The 17,895-nt window shown below is 46.2% G+C and overlaps 1 protein-coding gene across 2 annotated transcripts in view; it reads left to right on the top strand.

Moving 5' to 3' along the window:
* Positions 1-1,452: 1,452 nt before the first annotated feature.
* Positions 1,453-17,895, top strand: part of UCKL1 (uridine-cytidine kinase 1 like 1) — a 57,912-nt gene continuing 41,469 nt past the window's right edge. The window contains exon 1 of one of the 2 annotated variants that reach the window (XM_032218060.1): positions 1,453-1,556. In XM_032218060.1, the coding sequence (XP_032073951.1) occupies positions 1,483-1,556 (74 nt within the window). In that variant the 5' untranslated portion in view covers positions 1,453-1,482. Of the gene's footprint in view, positions 1,557-12,089; positions 12,370-17,895 lie in introns of those variants that run through there. The other variant, XM_032218061.1, reaches the window with a different exon arrangement.

Consider the following 17,895-nt stretch of genomic DNA (forward strand, 5'->3'; position numbering starts at 1 on the left):
CAGTTTTTTTAAAGTGTGTTTTGCCCCATTTTACGACCTTTCTTGCCGCAGTTGTTAAGTGAATCACTGCAGTTGTTAAGTGAGTCACCTGATTGTGAAGTGAATCCGGCTTCCCCATTGACTTCGCTTGTCAAGTGGTCATAAAAGATGAATTGCGCGACGCCGGGATGTTGCAGCAGTCGTAAGTCTGAATTTTGATGCTGCCTCCGTCATCTGGGGGTGGTGCAAAGGTCGTAACTGTGAGAAATGGTCCTAAGTCCCTTGTTTCAGTGCTATGTGTATCGTTGAACGGTCACTAAACAGACTGACGTAAGTCGAGGACTACCCGTAATGAGAGGCTAGCCGAGAACTATCTATATATTTAAGGCGAGGGTCAAAAATTGATATTCTAGGGGAAAGTGTTAGGGAAGCGGTGGCTCAGTGGCTAAGACGCTGAGCTTGTCGATCAGGAAGGTCGGCAGTTCAGCGGTTCGAATCCCTAGCGCCACATAATGGAGTGAGCTCCCATTAGTTGTCCCAGCTTCTGCCATCCTAGCAGTTCGAAAGCACGTAAACATACAAGTAGAAAAAATAGGAACCACCTTTGGTGGGAAGGTAGCAGCGTTCCGTGCACCTTTGGGGTTAATCATGCCGGCCACATGACCACGGAGATGTCTTCGGACAGCGCTGGCTCTTCGGCTTTGAAACGGAGATGAGCACCGCCCCCTAGAGTCAGGAACGACTAGCACAGATGTGCAAGGGGAACCTTTAGTCTAACCTAGTGTTTGTCTGTAAAATAAATGCTGGGGAACTTCCACACAATATGCCTGGAGTCCTTTCTTTTTTAAGCTGTCAAGTTTTTTATTTATTTTTTGGGACACATATATATTTATTAACCAAGTGTGTCGTCTGGTGTTTTCTTCCTTTTACATCTTCCATTTAATTTACATCACCATTCTAGTCCAACTCCAGCTCTATTATTCTCTTTTGATATTTTCCATTTTACACTTCGTTCCTTTCTAAATTATCAACAGCATCATTAATGGCCCCTTCAAAGTTAATCCAAATTATCATTCCCTATTTTGTCTATCAGTCGATATTTTACTCCCTAGCTGTTTTCCATTCCCAATATGCTTTGAACGGTCACTAAACAAACTGTTGTAAGTCGGGGACTATGTTTTACTCGCTTTCTTGGCCGTCCCAATCCCGCAAAAGCGAGACACGGTCGTTAAGCGGGTCGTTAAGAGGCAACGCCCTCCTTTCGCTTTCCTTTCCTTGGCGCCGACCCGCCTTCCCCAGCGAGGGGCCGCAAGACTACAACTCCCGTCAGGCCAGAGGCCGCGAAGCTCCTTGGGCCGCGTAGTCCACCGAGCCGCCTCTCCCCGCCGACCAGAAGGGCTTTTCTCTCCGCGGGAGGACTACGCGTCCCAGAATGCCGCGGGGCGGGACGCGGCTCCGCCCCTCTCTCGCTGCCTGGCTTCTCAACAGCTGATCGGAGCGACTATGGCTGCAGCTCTCGCCGCCGCCGAGCCAGGAGTGACCGACGGGGCGGGCAGAGGCGACCGAGGGGACGGCAGGTCAGGGGCCCCGCTGGGATGGAGGGGAGAGGGGCGGCGGGGAGTGGGGTGGGCTGGAGGGAAGCTCCGAGGGGCTTCCACTGCGGGGTCTGGGTGCGAGATCCTCCCCCTTTTACGGGACGGGCGCGGCGCCTGTTGCTTGCTTGGCTTCCTCCGGGACGGTTATTTTTTTTGGGCGGGGGGGAAGGAGGCTGCCACTCCGGCTTAGATTCCTCTTTTTAAAAAAGAATGTTTTAAAAGAAATCCAGAAAACGCCTTTGCTCGTGGGGCTAAGGCAGGTTGCAGGGTAGACTGTCCCTGGACGTGGAGGCTCTACCTCGAGGGAACGAAGGAGGAAAAGAAGAAAGCGGGGTGGGGATGGAGAGAGAGAGAGAGAGAGAGAGAGAGAAAAGAAGACAGGCTTGTAGAGACAGGTAAAAGCAAAAGCTGGTGTGTGTGAGAGAGAGAGGAAGAGAGAGAGAAAGCGAAAGAGAGAGAGAGGAAGGGAGAAAGAAAGAGAGAGGGAGAAAGAGAGGGAGAGAAAGAGAGAGGGAGAAAGAGAGGAAGAGAGAGGAAGAGAGAGAGAGAAAGAGAAAGCAACAGAGAGAGGGAGAAAGAAAGAGAGAGAAAGAGAGAGAGAGAAAGAGAGAGGGAGAGAAAGAGAGAGGGAGAAAGCGAGTGCGAGAGAGGAAGAGAGAGAGAGAGAGAGAGAAAGAAAGAGAGAGAGAAAGAGAAAGCAACAGAGAGAGGAAGAGAGAAAGAGAGAGAAAGAGAGAGAGAGAAAGCGAGTGCGAGAGAGGAAGAGAGAAAGAGAGAGAAAGAAAGAGAGAGAGAAAGAGAAAGCAACAGAGAGAGGGAGAAAGAAAGAAAGAGAGAGAAAGACACAGAGAGATCAGCCTTAGAATGGAGCAAGGAGAAATCTCCTGACGGGTTGAGAACAGTTGAAGCCAGCGGAACAGCTGGCCACTAGAAGTTTGTGAGGGCTTGGATCCATCCCTAGAGGGCTGTGATAGGCATGGGGCCACCGTTGTCAAGAATGTCTATATGGAGATGCTTAGGCATCCGGCTCAACGTTGTTCCAATGGGGCTTTTTGTCAAGAGGCAACTGGACTTTCTGGTTTTTTTCTTTTGAAGACGCTTCGCTTCTCATCCAAGAAGCTTCTTCAGCTCTGACTGGATGGTGGGGAATAGAAGGATTTATCCTCCTTGCAGACAGCTGGTCATTTGCATCCTTTTAAAACAGATGTTGAGGCCACTTGGAGGTTTATCTGTGTCCTCAGGGTCACCTGAGTATGAGTACCATTTGTCAAGAACAGTACAGGATCTCCTGCTTGGGCAGGGGGTTGGACTAGAAGACCTCCAAGGTCCCCTTCAACACTGTTATTTTGTTCTTTAGAGATTAACAGAGTTGGAAGGGGCCTTGTAGATCATCTAGTCCAACCCTCTGCCCAAGCAGGAGACCCTACACCATTTCTGAGCCGAGGTGGCGCAGTGGTTAAATGCAGCACTGCAGGCTACTGCTAGATCAGCAGTTCAGCGGTTCAAATCTCACCGGCTCAGGGTTGACTCAGCCTTCCATCCTTCCGAGGTGGGTAAAATGAGGACCCGGATTGTTGGGGGCAATATGCTGACTCTCTGTAAACCGCTTAGAGAGGGCTGAAAGCCCTATGAAGCGGTATATAAGTCTACTGCTATTGCTATTGCTATTCTGACAGATCTCAGTCCAACGTCTCTTCTTGAAAGCCTTCAATGATGAAGCTCAACTTCCAAAGGCAACTTCTGTTCCACTGGTTGATTGTTCTCACTGTCAGAAAATTCCTCCTTATTTCCAGGTTGAATCTCTCTCCCTGTTATGTTTCCATCCGTTATTCCTTGGCTGGCCTTCAGGGGCTTTGGAGAATAGCTTGACCCCCTTCCTCCCTGGGGCAGCCCCTCAAATATTGGAAGACTGCCAACATGTCTCCCCTGGTCCTTCTCTTCACTAGACCAGCCATGCCCAGTTCCTGCAACCGTCCATCGTATGTTTTAGCCTGCAACCTCTTCATCATCCTGGTTGCTCTTCTCTGCACTTTTTCTAGAGCAGTGTTTCTCAACCTTGGCCACTTGAAGATGTCTGGACGTCAACTCCCAGAATTCCCCAGCCAGCCTTCGTGAAGGCTGGCTGGGGAATTCTGGGAGTTGAAGTCCAGACATCTTCAAGTGGCCAAGGTTGAGAAACACTGTTCTAGAGTCTCGACATCTTTTTTATAGTGTAGTGACCAAAACTGGATGTAGTAATCTAAGTGTGGTTTTACTAGGGCTTTTCTGTTCTGGGATTTTCTTGTTCCTCCTCCCCTCTTGGTCCTCCCCCCTCAAGCCTCATAGCCATGGACGCGGGGCGGGGCGGGCAGTGAAACTGTGGTTTGGCGCCTGATGCAGCTGGCCTGGTTTTTCTTTAACAGCAAATCGGTGCGAGACAATAGAGGATTAAGATAGTTAATGCCTAGAGTTTGGCATGTTGTCTCTTGGGGGCTGGGGGTGTCTTGTCAATTCAGGCGTTTTGGGTACAAAGTCCAGAGGGGGCTGAGAGGTATGGAGTTCTTGTTATTCATTCATTCATTCATTCATTCATTCATTCATTCATTCATTCATTCATTCATTTTCTTTATTAGATATATTTATTGTTGTTGTTAGTTGCAAAGTCGTGTCCGACCCATCGCGATCCCATGGACCATGTTCCTCCAGGGCTTCCTGTCCTCTACCATCCTCCGGAGTCCATTTAAGGTCATACTGACTGCTTCGGTGACTCCATCCAGCCACTTCCTTCTCTGCCGTCCCCTTCTTCTTCTTTTGCCCTCCATCGTTCCCAGCATGAGGCTCTTCTCCAGGGAGTCCTTCCTTCTCATTAGGTGGCCAAAGGATTTGAGTTTCCTCTTCAGGATCTGGCCTTCTAAAGAGCAGTCAGGGTTGATCTCCTCTAGGACTGACCCGTTGGATGGCCTTGCAGTCCAAGGGACTCAATGCAGGAGTCTTCTCCAGCACCAGAGTTCAAAGGCCTCCATTCTTTCTTATGCTCAGCCTTCCTTATGGGTCCAACCTTCACAGCCATCCATTGCAACTGGGAAAACCACAGCCTTGTCTATAAGCACTTTTGTTGGCAGGGTGATGTCTCTGCTTTTTAGGATGCTGTCTAGATTTGCCATCTATTTATTAGATTAATTGAAAGGTAGTCCTCAATTTATAACCAACCTGTGTTAATGACCGTTCGAAATGACAATGGCATTGAAAAATGTGACACGACCATTTTCACTCAATCGTTGCAGCCCATTCATTCATTCAATTTCTTTATTAGATTTAATTATCAGATTAGTTTACGGGTAATCCTTGATTTAGAACCATAGTGACCATTCAGAGTTACAGTGGCATTGAAAAAAGCAAATCTACGCTGATTCATTTAGCAACTGTGGCAAAATAAGTTGTAAAATGGGGCATAACTCAATTAACAACTGCCTTGTTTAGAAACGTAAGTTTAGGGCTCCGTTGTTGTTGTCATACCTTGAGGACTACTTGTATATTTATTTTGTTCCGTTTTGGGAAAGGAAAAAGGAGGTGTGAAGTTGTGGTTTTGAGTCCAAACACTTCCTTCCAACCACAACAGAAGGAAAGATTTGCGGTCACCTGCTCCAAATGTTTATATGACTCACTGAGCATTCAATTAGTTCATTTTTTTTGAGTTTTCACAACACACACATCCATCAACCCACCAAGTGGCCTTTGTGCGACGTGAAAAGTCAAAATGAAAAATTATTGAGCTTTTTCCATTGTTCATTTGTTTTACTAATTTGGAGCCAGTTATAGCTTTAGTGGTTACGGTACCAAGCTGGAAAGGAGGAGACAGTGAATTCTAGTCCTGCCTTAAGCATGAAAGCTGACTGGTTGACTTTGGGCCAATCATCAGGAGATGGTGAATTCTAGTCCTGCCTTAGGCATGAAAACCAGCTGGGTGACTTTGGGCCAGTCATCAGGAGACGGTGAATTCTAGTCTCACCTTAGGCATGAAAGCCGACCGGGTGACTTTGGGCCAATCACCAGGAGATGGTGAATTCTAGTCCCGCCTTAGTCATGAAAGCCAACTGGGGGTGAATTTGGGCCAATCACCAGGAGATGGTGAATTCTAGTCCCGCCTTAGGCATGAAAGCCAACTGGGTGACTTTGGGCCAATCACCAGGAGATGGTGAATTCTAGTTCTGCCTTAGGCATAAAAGCCAGCTGGGTGACTTTGGGCCAATCATCAGGAGACAGTGAATTCTAGTCCCACCTTAGGCATGAAAGCCGACTGGGTGACTTTGGGCCAATCACCAGGAGATGGTGAATTCTAGTCCCGCCTTAGGCATGAAAGCCAACTGGGGGTGACTTTGGGCCAATCACCAGGAGATGGTGAATTCTAGTCCCGCCTTAGGCATGAAAGCCAACTGGGTGACTTTGAGCCAATCATCAGGAGACAGTGAATTCTAGTCCCGCCTTAGGCATGAAAGCCAACTGGGTGACTTTGGGCCAATCACCAGGAGACGGTGAATTCTAGTCCCGCCTTAGGCATCAAAGCCAACTGGGTGACTTTGGGCCGATCACCAGGAGACGGTGAGTTCTAGTCTTACTTTAGGCATGAAATTTTGAGTTCAAATGTGGTCGTAAGTCGGGAACTACCCATATGTATTTATTGTTGTTATTCTTCTGCTTTCCTCACTCTTCCAAGTTTTTGGGGAATTTCCAGATCCTGCAAAATACAGTTTGAAATTCCGTTTTTACACCTTCCCCCACAGCCTTGATTTATGACCCTGCATTAGCTTAACACAAGCCCTGGCCTGCCATTGCTCAATGGAACAAAACACATTTCTTTTCCACGAGTACAGAAAAACAGAGCAGGGAGAACAGGCGTTTTCGCACCTCCTGGGAATAGACACGTCAATTAAATTTCGGTCCATGCTGTATAAGTTCACAACGGGAAGCAAATTTTGACTTCTTGGCGATTGTAGCTAGTCCTGTATTTGCGAATACAATGAAGCCGAAAATTAATGTCTGGCTAAGCAAGACATTTGTCCAGCCCCCATTTTGCCCCCATTTTACGACTTTTCTTGCCGTGGATGTTAAGTGAATACTGCAGTGGTTAAGTGAATAACTAAAATTGGGGATTAGTTTTAATAGAATAGGGTAGAATAGCAGGGATGGAAGGGACCTTGGAGGTCTTCTAGTCCAACCCCCTGCCTAGGCAGGAAACCCTATACCGTTTCAGCCAAATGGTTATCCAAACATCTTCTTAAAGACTTCCAGTGTTGGGGCATTCACAACTTCTGGAGGCAAATTCTGTTCCACTGATTAATTGTTCTAACTGTCAGGAAATTTCTCCTTTGTTCGAAATTGCTTCTCTCCTTGATTAGTTTTCACCCATTGCTTCTTGTCCTGCCCTCAGGTGCTTTGGAGAATAGTTTGACTCCCTCTTCTTTGGGGCAGCCCCTGAGATATTGGAAGACTGCTATCATGTCTCCCCTGGTCCTTCTTTTCATTAAACTAGACCTACCCAGTTCCTGCAACTGTTCTTCATATGTTTTAGCCTCTAGAAGAAGAGAAGGAGTAAGAAGAGGGAAGGAAAAAAGAAGAAAAGGAAGGAAGGAAGAAAGGAATGAGATTATAATGAGAGTGAGGGAGGGTCTCATGGAAATCCTGCCTTAGCACTTGGCCACCACAGGTGCCCCTGACATGCCCACCCAGTCATGCCCTCCCAGCCCCCCCCCCCCGGCCGAGGTCAAACACAACCCTGATGCGGCCTTCAATGAAATTGAGTTTGACACCCCCCCCCCTTCTAGGCCTTTCTCACATACCATTACAGGAAGTCCTCAACTTACGACCACAACTGAGTCCAACCTTTCTGTTGCTATGCGAGAGATTTGTTAAAGTAAATTTTGCCCCATTTACAACCTTTCTTGCCACGGCTGTTAAGTGAATCACTGACACTCTTAAGTTAGCAACACAGTCATTAAGTAGAATCCGGCTTCCCCCCTCGTCAGAAGGTCACAAAAGGGGATAACGTGACCCTAGGAGGAGCGACCGTCATAAATAGGAGTCAGGTGCTGAACATCTGAATTGTGACCACAGGGATGCTGCATGGTCGTAAGTGTGAAAAAAGGCCCTAAGTCTCTTTTTTTCAGTGGCGTTGTAACTTCAAACGGTCGCTAAACGAACAGTTGTAAGTTGAGGACTACCTATATAGTAGACCACTTCCACTTCTGCTCTACTGTATCAGGGACTGCCCGTATCTGCCACTAGGGGGCAGCTTAATCCTTCCACTGCTTAGAAAGCAGAGGTGAATCTTAAAATGAAATATAATATAGACTTTTTTGCCATTTGTCACAAACTCAGAAGCTCAAATTTTTTTTATCTTTTCCCTTCAGTTGTGTTGCCATGTTGTTGCCTTCGCTGGTAGGCCACACATCTTCAAGTTTAGAATAGAAGAACAGAATTGGAAGGGACCTTGGAGGTCTTCTCGTCCAACCCCCTGCCTAGGCAGGAAACCCTGGACCACTTCAGACAAATGGCTATCCTACATCTTCTTAAAGACTTCCAGTGTTGGGGCATTCACAACTTCTGGAGGCAAGTTGTTCCATTGATTAATTGTTCTCACTTTCAGGAAGTTTCTCCTCAGTTCTAAGTTGTTTCTCTCCTTGATTAGTTTCCACCCATTGGTTCTTGTTCTACCCACTGGTGCCTTGGAGAATAGTTTGACTCCGTCTTCTTTGTGGCAACCCCTGAGATATTGGAACACTGCTATCGTGTCTCCCCTAGTCCTTCTTTTCATTAAACTGGACATACCCAGTTCCTGCAACCATTCTTCATATGTTTTAGTCTCCAGTCCCCTAATCCTCTTTGTTGCTCTTCTCTGCACTCTTTCTAGAGTCTCCACATCTTTTCTACATCGTGGAGACCAAAACTGAATGCAGAATTCCAAGTGTGGCCTTACCAAGGCCTTATAAAGTGGTATTAAGACTTCACTTGATCTTGATTCTATCCCTCTGTTGATCCAGCCTTATGCAGTTGCCAAGATTGTGGAAAAACACTGGCATAGATTATAATCCTTTGTCTGTTTCCTCCCCCAAAATACCAGGGAAGGAAAGGGGGTCATTTAACCCTTGTGAAGATGAGTGCCATTCTTCCTTCCCCACTTCTCTAGTACAAGATAGTCCTCGGCTTGCGACCACAATTGGACGCCTCAAATTTCTCTTGTTAAGTGCGACATGTGTTGAGTTTTGCCCCGTTTGATACTTTATATTTTGCTTTATTGTCATTGCAACTCGTACGACGAAATTAAATTACATACTGTAACTATAAAAATAAAACACATCCTTCACATTCTATGCAGTTGAATTGAAAAACCCTTGATACGGCATTAATGTTGCGCTATGCCGGGGATGGCGAACTTTTTCGGCACTGAATGCCCAAACCGGGACATGCATGCATGTGTGACGGAGCTCCAGAAACCAGAAGACCAACTGATAACGGGGCATGTGTGCATCAGCCAGCTGGTGTTCGGTTTTCTGGCACACGCATGTGCACCAGCCAGCTGGTGTTTAGTTTTCTGGCACACACATGTGGTGCACCAGCCAGCTGGTCTTCATGGGTGCTAGAGCTGACTGGCGCATGTATGCCTGATTTTTGGCTGTTTTGGGGGGCGTTTTCCAGGCTGTTTTTGGGATGTTTTTAGGCAGAAAATGGCCTGAAAACAGCCCACAGATTGGCTGAAAAATGTCCTGGAAAATGTCCCCCAAAACAGCCTGTTTTGGGGGCATTTTTTGGGGTGTTTTCTGGTGCTCTGGTGCCTTTGAAGAGCAGTTGGAAACAGCGTGCATGCCCACATAGAGGGCTCTACATGCCCATGACCCGTCAAAACCGCGCTCGACTAAACTGCGCCCAACTAAACCGCGTCGCTGATGTCATCAACAGGGCGACAACAGCCAGCGCGGAGAAAGAAGGGCCCTTTAAATAGTGCTTTGAAAGCAAGCCGATTCAACTTAAGGTAAGGGTTAGGTTTAGGGTTAGCTTTAGGGTTAGCTTTAGGGTTAGGTTAAGGGTTAGGATTAGGTTAAGGGTTAGGTTAAGGGTTAGGTTTAGGGTTAGGTTTAGGATTAGGTTTAGGGGGGGTTAGGTTTAGGTTTAGGGGTTAATTTTAGGTTTAGGGTTTACAGCGTGCTTCTGTCTCCGCTCTGTTGTCGCCCTGTTGATGACGTCAGCGACGCGGTTTAGTCGGGCGCGGTTTAGTCGAGTGCGGTTTTGTCGGTGAACCCTACATGCCACCTCTGGCAAAGGTTTGCCATTACGCCGCTATACCGCAGAATGCCATATAGTTACTGCTCTGGGTTAGAAGCTGTTTTTCAGTCTATTTGTCCTTGCTTTTATTGCTCTGTACCGCTTGCCAGATGGTAACAGTTCAAAAAAAAAAAAAGGAGGTGCCCAGGATGAGGTGGATCTTTAAGAATGTTTTGAACTTTCTTTTTAAAAAAAAATTTTTTTTATTTTTTTTTAAAACAAACAAAAACAAAACAACACACACAAAAAAACTTTCCTCAATTTCGTCAAGCATGTCGTTTGGTTACAAACTTTTGTGCGTCAGTTTTTACAATTAAAAATAACATCGCTGGTTATCCATCAAACATAACTAAATACATCATTATCATTGAACATTATGTGTTCAGGTTACCGCTGATATTAATCATCCATGTAGTATACAATACTTATAGTGTGGCATATTCAACTCCAGAAATAGTTTTCCATGGTTAATCCAAGTAGCTATTGAATATTTCAATTCATGTATGTATCAATTATTCATTACATCATCGTTAGTCCATTTAATCTGTTCTGACCCCCTCCTCCGTCCAGTAACGAAAGCCGAGACAAACTTAACTAGAATGTACTTTAATAGCAAGACCAAAATCTCGGTGGCTAAAAGCCAAGCAAAGAAACAGATAAGGACCTTGGCAGCAACTCAGACAAACCTTGGCAGCAATCCAGCCTGCCAAGTTAGTTACAACAGTTCTCTTTAGTCAATGCATTGACTTCTGCAAGAGGGGCGTGTGCACAAGCAGTCTTTTTTATAGTCTGGAGAGGAGCTTAATGACCACCAGCTGAGTGCAATTACCTCCTGTAATTGCATAATTGTTCCTGATGCCTAGTAGCTCTTTGATGGCGTGCATCCAGGAACAACTCACTGCTGGCTTCTGGATCACTCTCCCTTGTCTCCTCCCCACTGGTCCAAGGCTCAGGCGCCACCTGGTGGCCAACCAGTCTCTCTGCGCCCTGCTCGGAGTCGGAACCCTGTCCAGGGTCCTCCACATCCTCCAGGGCCGACTCATAAGGCTCCTCGCTGTCGGAGTCTGGTGGCAGCTCCAACGGCTCCTGCTGGGCCACAACATTTAACCTATAAAAATCTTTCCAGTATAACATGGTCAATACTTACAATTATACATAGGGCTCAAATCATCCCACTCTTATACATTAAATACATTATTGTCCTTTATATATTATATGATCAAATACTCTATTTCATAGCAAAAAAGTTTCATAACAATGACTATAACTTTCTGGCAGTACATAAATAATTTCATTCCAGGTTTTTTTTAATCTAACCATTGGTAAAACAAATCCCATACCTTATAAAATTGCTCATCCTCCTGTTCTCTAATTTCAAATGTAAGTTTATTCATTTCACTCCCAGGAGTTCGATCCTTACCGACTCAAGGTTGCCTCTGCCTCCCAGCCTTCCGAGCTGAGTAAAATGAGGACCCCGATTGTTGGGGAGGGGGGGGGCATAGGCTGACTCTGCAAACTGCGTAAAGAGGGCTGTTAAAGCCCCGTGAAGCGGTATATCAGTCTTATTGCTATCGCCGTCGGTCAATTGCAACTTGACTTGGAACAGATTATCCTCTGTCACGATATCTTTTAACGCCACCAAACCTCCACGTCTGCCTATCCCGGGCGAAGGACTCCCGAAGTGCACCAAGATGCCAAATCCAGTCTGAACATCTGGCTGGCTGGGCGGCGCAGCAGGCTGTCCCCCATCATATCTGTAGCGGGAGTCGCTCCCTTCTGAAAAAGAGGCTTGCCAACGTCGAGTCCTTGGGGAAAACAGTGTCGCCCGAGAAGCACACTGTGTGCAGAGAAGCGCACGATATGTTTGCAATGCTACCCCTTCCCTCCCCAAATGCTTCCCCTCCGGCCTTAAGATCTGTATTCAAGGTCTAAATAGCAGCAACCACGCCGTCTTTCTCTCTCTCCTGAGTGGTGGTGGTGGTGTTATTATTATTATTATTTTTGGTGCCACTGCACCATAAGGGACTTCAGGTCGCGCTCTGCCGTCCTCTGTGGAAAGCCAGTGCTATTAATATATCAGGTAATGATGAATTTAATCTCTGGTTTAAAGCTATCCTCTTAGGCACGCCGGTTGATCCAGTTCTCGGTTGCTGCTCCGCTGACTCCCTTTTTTCTCCCTCTGCTCGGTGCGACAACACCGGTTCTCTCCGCGTATCCCAGCTGGGACCTAAATTTGCACACACACACAATCACACGAGAAAAGGAAGGCATCCCAAAGACCCCCGAATGCTTTAAAGCCAGGATGAGACCTCAAGGCAACGGGGTTAAGGCCGCAACCTGAATCGACCCCTCTCCCCAAAGTTTCTTCTTCTTCTATTGCCAACTACCCGTCTCTCGTCCCTTCCCCACCTCTCTGAGATTCAACCGAGATGAACCAATCGCCGGCGTATTCAGGGGTGAGGATTTCCGGTGTGAGGGCTTTGGGAGCTGGTGGTAGCGGGTGAGTATCCGTGCATCCAAAGCGTTGCAGAACCTCAATATTTTTTTTTTAATTTCCTTCTTCTAAACTTGCTTTTCCTGGCTTTCTGTAGAGGAAATGCATGGAGTTTTGGTCTGTTTGTTTTTTACAGGAAGTCTTGAAGTGGAGTATATCTCCTTTTTTTTTTTTTGCTCCCCCCCCAAAAAGGAGATATATAGGTTGTGGTGGTTAGCTTAAATCTGGGGTTACTTCAGATCAGGGGGGTTTGAATCTTTTGGGGCACTTACGGCACAATGTTGAATGTAAGGTGTAGTTTTGGGATGCACCAAAAAGTTAAAGAATCATAGATTTTTTTTAAACAATTTTTTTAAATTTTTACTAAACAAACAACACACACACACAAATAATCATCTTATATTACATCTTGTACCTACCTACCTACCTACCTACTTATATTACATCTTCTACCTACCTACCTACCTACTTATATTACATCTTCTACCTACCTACCTACTCTCTCTCCCTACCTATCTACTGTATTTCTCTCTATCCCTCTACCTACCTACTCTCTCTCTCTCCCTCCGTCCCTACTATATTTCTCTCTCTCTCCCCCTCTATCTACCTACGTACCTACCTACTCTCTCTTTCCCTCCCTCCCTATCTACTGTATTTCTCTCTATATATATTTCTCTCTCTATCCCTCTACCTACCTACTCTCTCTCCCTACCTATCTACTGTATTTCTACCTACCTACCTACCTACCTACTCTCTCTCCCTCCCTCCCTACTGTATTTCTCTCTATTCCTCTACCTACCTACCTACTCTCTCTCTCTCTCCCTCCCTACCTACCTACTGTATTTCTCTCCCTCTATCCCTCTACCTAATTACCTACTCTCTCTCCCTCCCTCCCTACTGTATTTCTCTCTATTCCTCTACCTACCTACCTACTCTCTCTCTCTCTCCCTCCCTACCTACCTACTGTATTTCTCTCTCTCTCCCCCTCTATCTACCTACGTACCTACCTACTCTCTCTTTCCCTCCCTCCCTATCTACTGTATTTCTCTCTCTCTCTATTTCTCTCTCTATCCCTCTACCTACCTACTCTCTCTCCCTACCTATCTACTGTATTTCTACCTACCTACCTACCTACTCTCTCTCCCTCCCTCCCTACTGTATTTCTCTCTATTCCTCTACCTACCTACCTACTCTCTCTCTCTCTCCCTCCCTACCTACCTACTGTATTTCTCTCCCTCTATCCCTCTACCTAATTACCTACTCTCTCTCCCTCCCTCCCTACTGTATTTCTCTCTATTCCTCTACCTACCTACCTACTCTCTCTCTCTCTCCCTACCTACCTACTGTATTTCTCTCCCTCTATCCCTCTACCTAATTACCTACTCTCTCTCCCTCCCTCCCTACTGTATTTCTCTCTATTCCTCTACCTACCTACCTACTCTCTCTCTCTCTCCCTCCCTACCTACCTACTGTATTTCTCTCTCTCTCCCCCTCTATCTACCTACGTACCTACCTACTCTCTCTTTCCCTCCCTCCCTATCTACTGTATTTCTCTCTCTCTCTATTTCTCTCTCTATCCCTCTACCTACCTACTCTCTCTCCCTACCTATCTACTGTATTTCTACCTACCTACCTACCTACCTACCTACCTACTCTCTCTCCCTCCCTCCCTACTGTATTTCTCTCTATTCCTCTACCTACCTACCTACTCTCTCTCTCTCTCTCCCTACCTATCTACTGTATTTCTCTCTCTCTCTTCCTCTACCTACCTACTCTCTCTCTCTCCCTCCCTCCCTACTATATTTCTCTCTCTCTCCCCCTCTATCTACCTACGTACCTACCTACTCTCTCTCTCCCTCCCTCCCTATCTACTGTATTTCTCTCTCTCTCTATTTCTCTCTCCCTCTACCTACCAACCTACCTACTCTCTGTCTCCCTACGTATCTACAGGATTTCTCTCCCTCTCTCTCTATTTCTCTCTCTATCCCTCTACCTACCTACTTTCTCTCTCCCTACCTATCTACTGTATTTCTCTCTCTTTCTATTTCTCTCTCTCTATTCCTCTACCTACCTACCTACACTCTCCCTCTCTCCCTACCTACTGTATTTCTCTATCTCTCTCTATTTCTCTCTACCTACCTACTTTATTTTTAATTTGCCTCTTCAAAACCTTGGTGTGTCTTATACTCCGTTGCGTCTTATACTCTGAAAAATACGGTATATGGGAGACATTGGGTTGAACACCAGGAGCCAGCTGGGTAACTTGGTTCCAGTCCCCCTCTCTCAGCATCCTCTCTCAGCTCTGCTGGCTGGAGAATTCTGAGAGTTGAAGTCCACAAGTCTTAAAGTTGCCCAATTGGGAAGACCTCTGCTTTAGGGGCCTCACACTGAAGAACTGGTTGTGAGCTGCGCTAGGGCAAAACGTTGTGGGTTTGTAAGCTATTTTGGATGTCCCAAAGGTGCTTCCCCCCCCCCCCCAAGATTTTCTGGTTTTTGTCTGAAGACCTTTCGCTTCTCATCCAAGATGCTTCTTCAACTCATCCGAAAGGATGATATTCCAAGCTGGAGAAGAAACTTCTTGGATGAGAAGCAAAATGTCTTCAAAAGAAAAACCAAGAAAGTCCTGGGACAGGTTGCCTTTGGAACAACCGTGGCCTGGATGACGGAGAACCTCCGTATAGACTGTTTCGGATGTATTTTTTGCTCAACTGCTCCTCCGCTTCGCTCTTCTGCAACCTTACCCTGCGAACAGAAACTTGACAACCAAATCTCTAAGCCAACTCAAGTCTGCTGTAAACATATATATCCTTAAGATGCTCCCTGGCACGCCGGATGTTTACCTGCTACTCTTCTCCAACCTGGTGCCCTTCAGCTGGGCGTGCATATTTCCCAGGAATTTCGCTAAGTTCAGGATTTTGCCAGGAACCAACTGAACTGGGGGGGGGGGGGGAGGCTGAGGGTGCAAAAATCTGTTTGTACGTATATAGCACGTGCCCGATTAAAATAGAAGTTGCCCATTATGTGCAATTCAGTATCTTTTAGCAGTTTATTCCTCTTTCTCTGTGTACACGCGCATGTCTTCTTTGATTTGGCCGTTGTGTACTTGGATCGTGCCGATTTTTTACCTAGTGGGGAATGGGATCGGGTAGAAACCAGGAGACGGTGAGTTCTAGACCCGCTTTTAGGCATGAAAGCCGGCTGGTGATTTTGGACCAATCACAAGGAGATGGGGAATTTTAGACCCACCTTTGGCGTGAAAGTTGGCCAGGTGACTTTGGGCCAATCACCAGGAGATGGTGAGTTCTAGTCCTGCCTTAGGCAGGAATGCCAGCTGGGTGACTTGAGGCCAGTCACCAGGAGATGGTGAGTTCTAGTCCTGACTTAGGCAGGAATGCCAGCTGGGTGACTTGGGGCCAGTTACCAGGAGATGGTGAGTTCTAGTCCACCTTAATGTGAACTGCCTAGGTGACTTTGGGCTAATCCCCAGGAGAAAATGAGTTCTAGTCCTGCCTTAGGCAGGAATGCCAGCTGGGTGACTTGGGGCCAGTCACCAGGAGAAAGTGAGTTCTAGTCCCGCCTTAGGCATGCAAGCCAGCTGGGTGACTTGAGGCCAGTCACCAGGAGAAAGTGAGTTCTAGTCCACCTTAAACATGTGAACTGCCTAGGTGACTTTGGGCCAATCCCCAGGAGAAAGTGAGTTCTAGTCCTGTTTAGGCACAAAAGCCATTTGGGAGACTTCGGGTCGATCACCAGGAGACTGTGAGTTCTAGTCCTACCTTTGGCGTGAAAGCCAGCTGGTTAACTTTGGGCCAGACCCCCCCCCTCTCACAGCTCAACCCACCACACATAATTATTGTCTTAAGGGTGGGGAGGGGAAGAGGAGGAAGAAGGATCAGGTATGTTTGCCGCCTTGAGTTACTTACAAAGTAGTAAAAGCGAGCTTTTAAAAAAATCTAATGAATAAATAAAATAATAAATTGCACAGAAATGAAAAAAAAATCAGAGCTATTTTTTTAAAAAAATGACAAGAACCAGGCACAATGTGCATAAATTACCCAGCGAGATTGCAAAGCCCCCTTTGCAAATCCAGTTGCGTTGACGATCTAAGTAAGCGGCTGGTGCTGCATGAATAAGTCACAAATGTTCCGGGCACCGATTTCTTCGTGGCATCGTTTTGCTCCTCTTGACGTCACGCTGGGAATAACAGCCGGTTTGTTTACTGCTGGTGGAACAATTTAAGGCACTTGGGGGTTTGGCTTTCGCTCTCCAATTCTCGCTTGGGGGGGGGGAACATGGCTGCTTGCTAAATACTTTGCCAATGAAAAGAAAAATAATCGTTTGATCACCTCTCCCCCCCCCCCCCCGGAAGGGATTCCAATTTGTGTTGGGAACGGTGAAGTTTTCCCAATTATTATTTTTCCCCACTGGTCCTCTTGGTGTTTGTCGAAGTTTAGAAATTTTAAAATAGGGTGTCAAAACATCGTTATTTTTCTCTGGTGCGCTTTTGCAATTACATTTGTGATTGCGATTCGGCCTGTCAAGCACAGGTTTTGCAGATATCTGACTTCAAAAGAATATAGAATAACAGAGTTGGAAGGGGCCTTGGAGGTCTTCTAGTCCAACCCCCTGCTCAGGCAGGAAACCCTACATCAGTGTTTCTCAACCTTGGCGACTTTTAAGTCCTGTGGACTTCAACTCCCAAAATCCCCCAGCCAGCACAGCTGGGGAATTCTGGGAGTTGAAGTCCACAGGACTTAAAGTCACCAAGGTTGAGAAACACTGTCCTATACCATTTCAGACAAATGACTGTCCAACATCCTCTTAAAAACTTCCAGTGTTGGGGCTTTCACAACTTCTGGAGGCAAATTCTGTTCCACTGATTCATTGTTCTCACTGTCAGGAAATTTCTCCTCAGTTCTAAGTTGCTTCTTTCCTTGATTAGTTTCCACCCATTGCTTCTTGTTCTGCCCTCGGGGGCCTTGGAGAATAGCTTGACTCCCTCTTCTTTGTGGCAACCCCCGAGATATTGGAAGACTGCTATCGTGTCTCCCCTGCTCCTTCTTTCTATTAAACTAGACATTCCCAGTTCCTGCAACCGTTCTTCATATGTTTTAGTCTCCAGTCCCCTAATCCTCTTTGTTGCTCTTCTCTGCACTCTTTCTAGAGTCTCAACATTTTTTAAACCCTGTGACGACCAAAACTGAATACAAAACTGAATACAGTATTCCAAGTGTGGCCTTACCAAGTATAAAATAGTATTAACACTTCAAATAATGTATTTGTTTTACTATTGTCATCCACATTTTTATGGTTAATAAACTTTTCCCTAATTTCTTTCTTTTTTAAATTGTGTTGTAAAATAAAGGGAATGGGGATGTCGGAAGAACTTCATTTTGCTTCGGGTATTTTGCTTCGGGCACTGAAAATTCAAACGCAAACTGAATCTTTTTTTTCTTCCGTCACTAATATCCAACAAGACGCAGTTCAAGGGGGAGACCTGTAAGAACCTGGACTTAGGGAAGAAAAACTAAA

The sequence above is a fragment of the Thamnophis elegans genome, chromosome 5, assembly GCF_009769535.1.
Source record: "Thamnophis elegans isolate rThaEle1 chromosome 5, rThaEle1.pri, whole genome shotgun sequence".
NCBI classification, from domain to species: domain Eukaryota; kingdom Metazoa; phylum Chordata; class Lepidosauria; order Squamata; family Colubridae; genus Thamnophis; species Thamnophis elegans.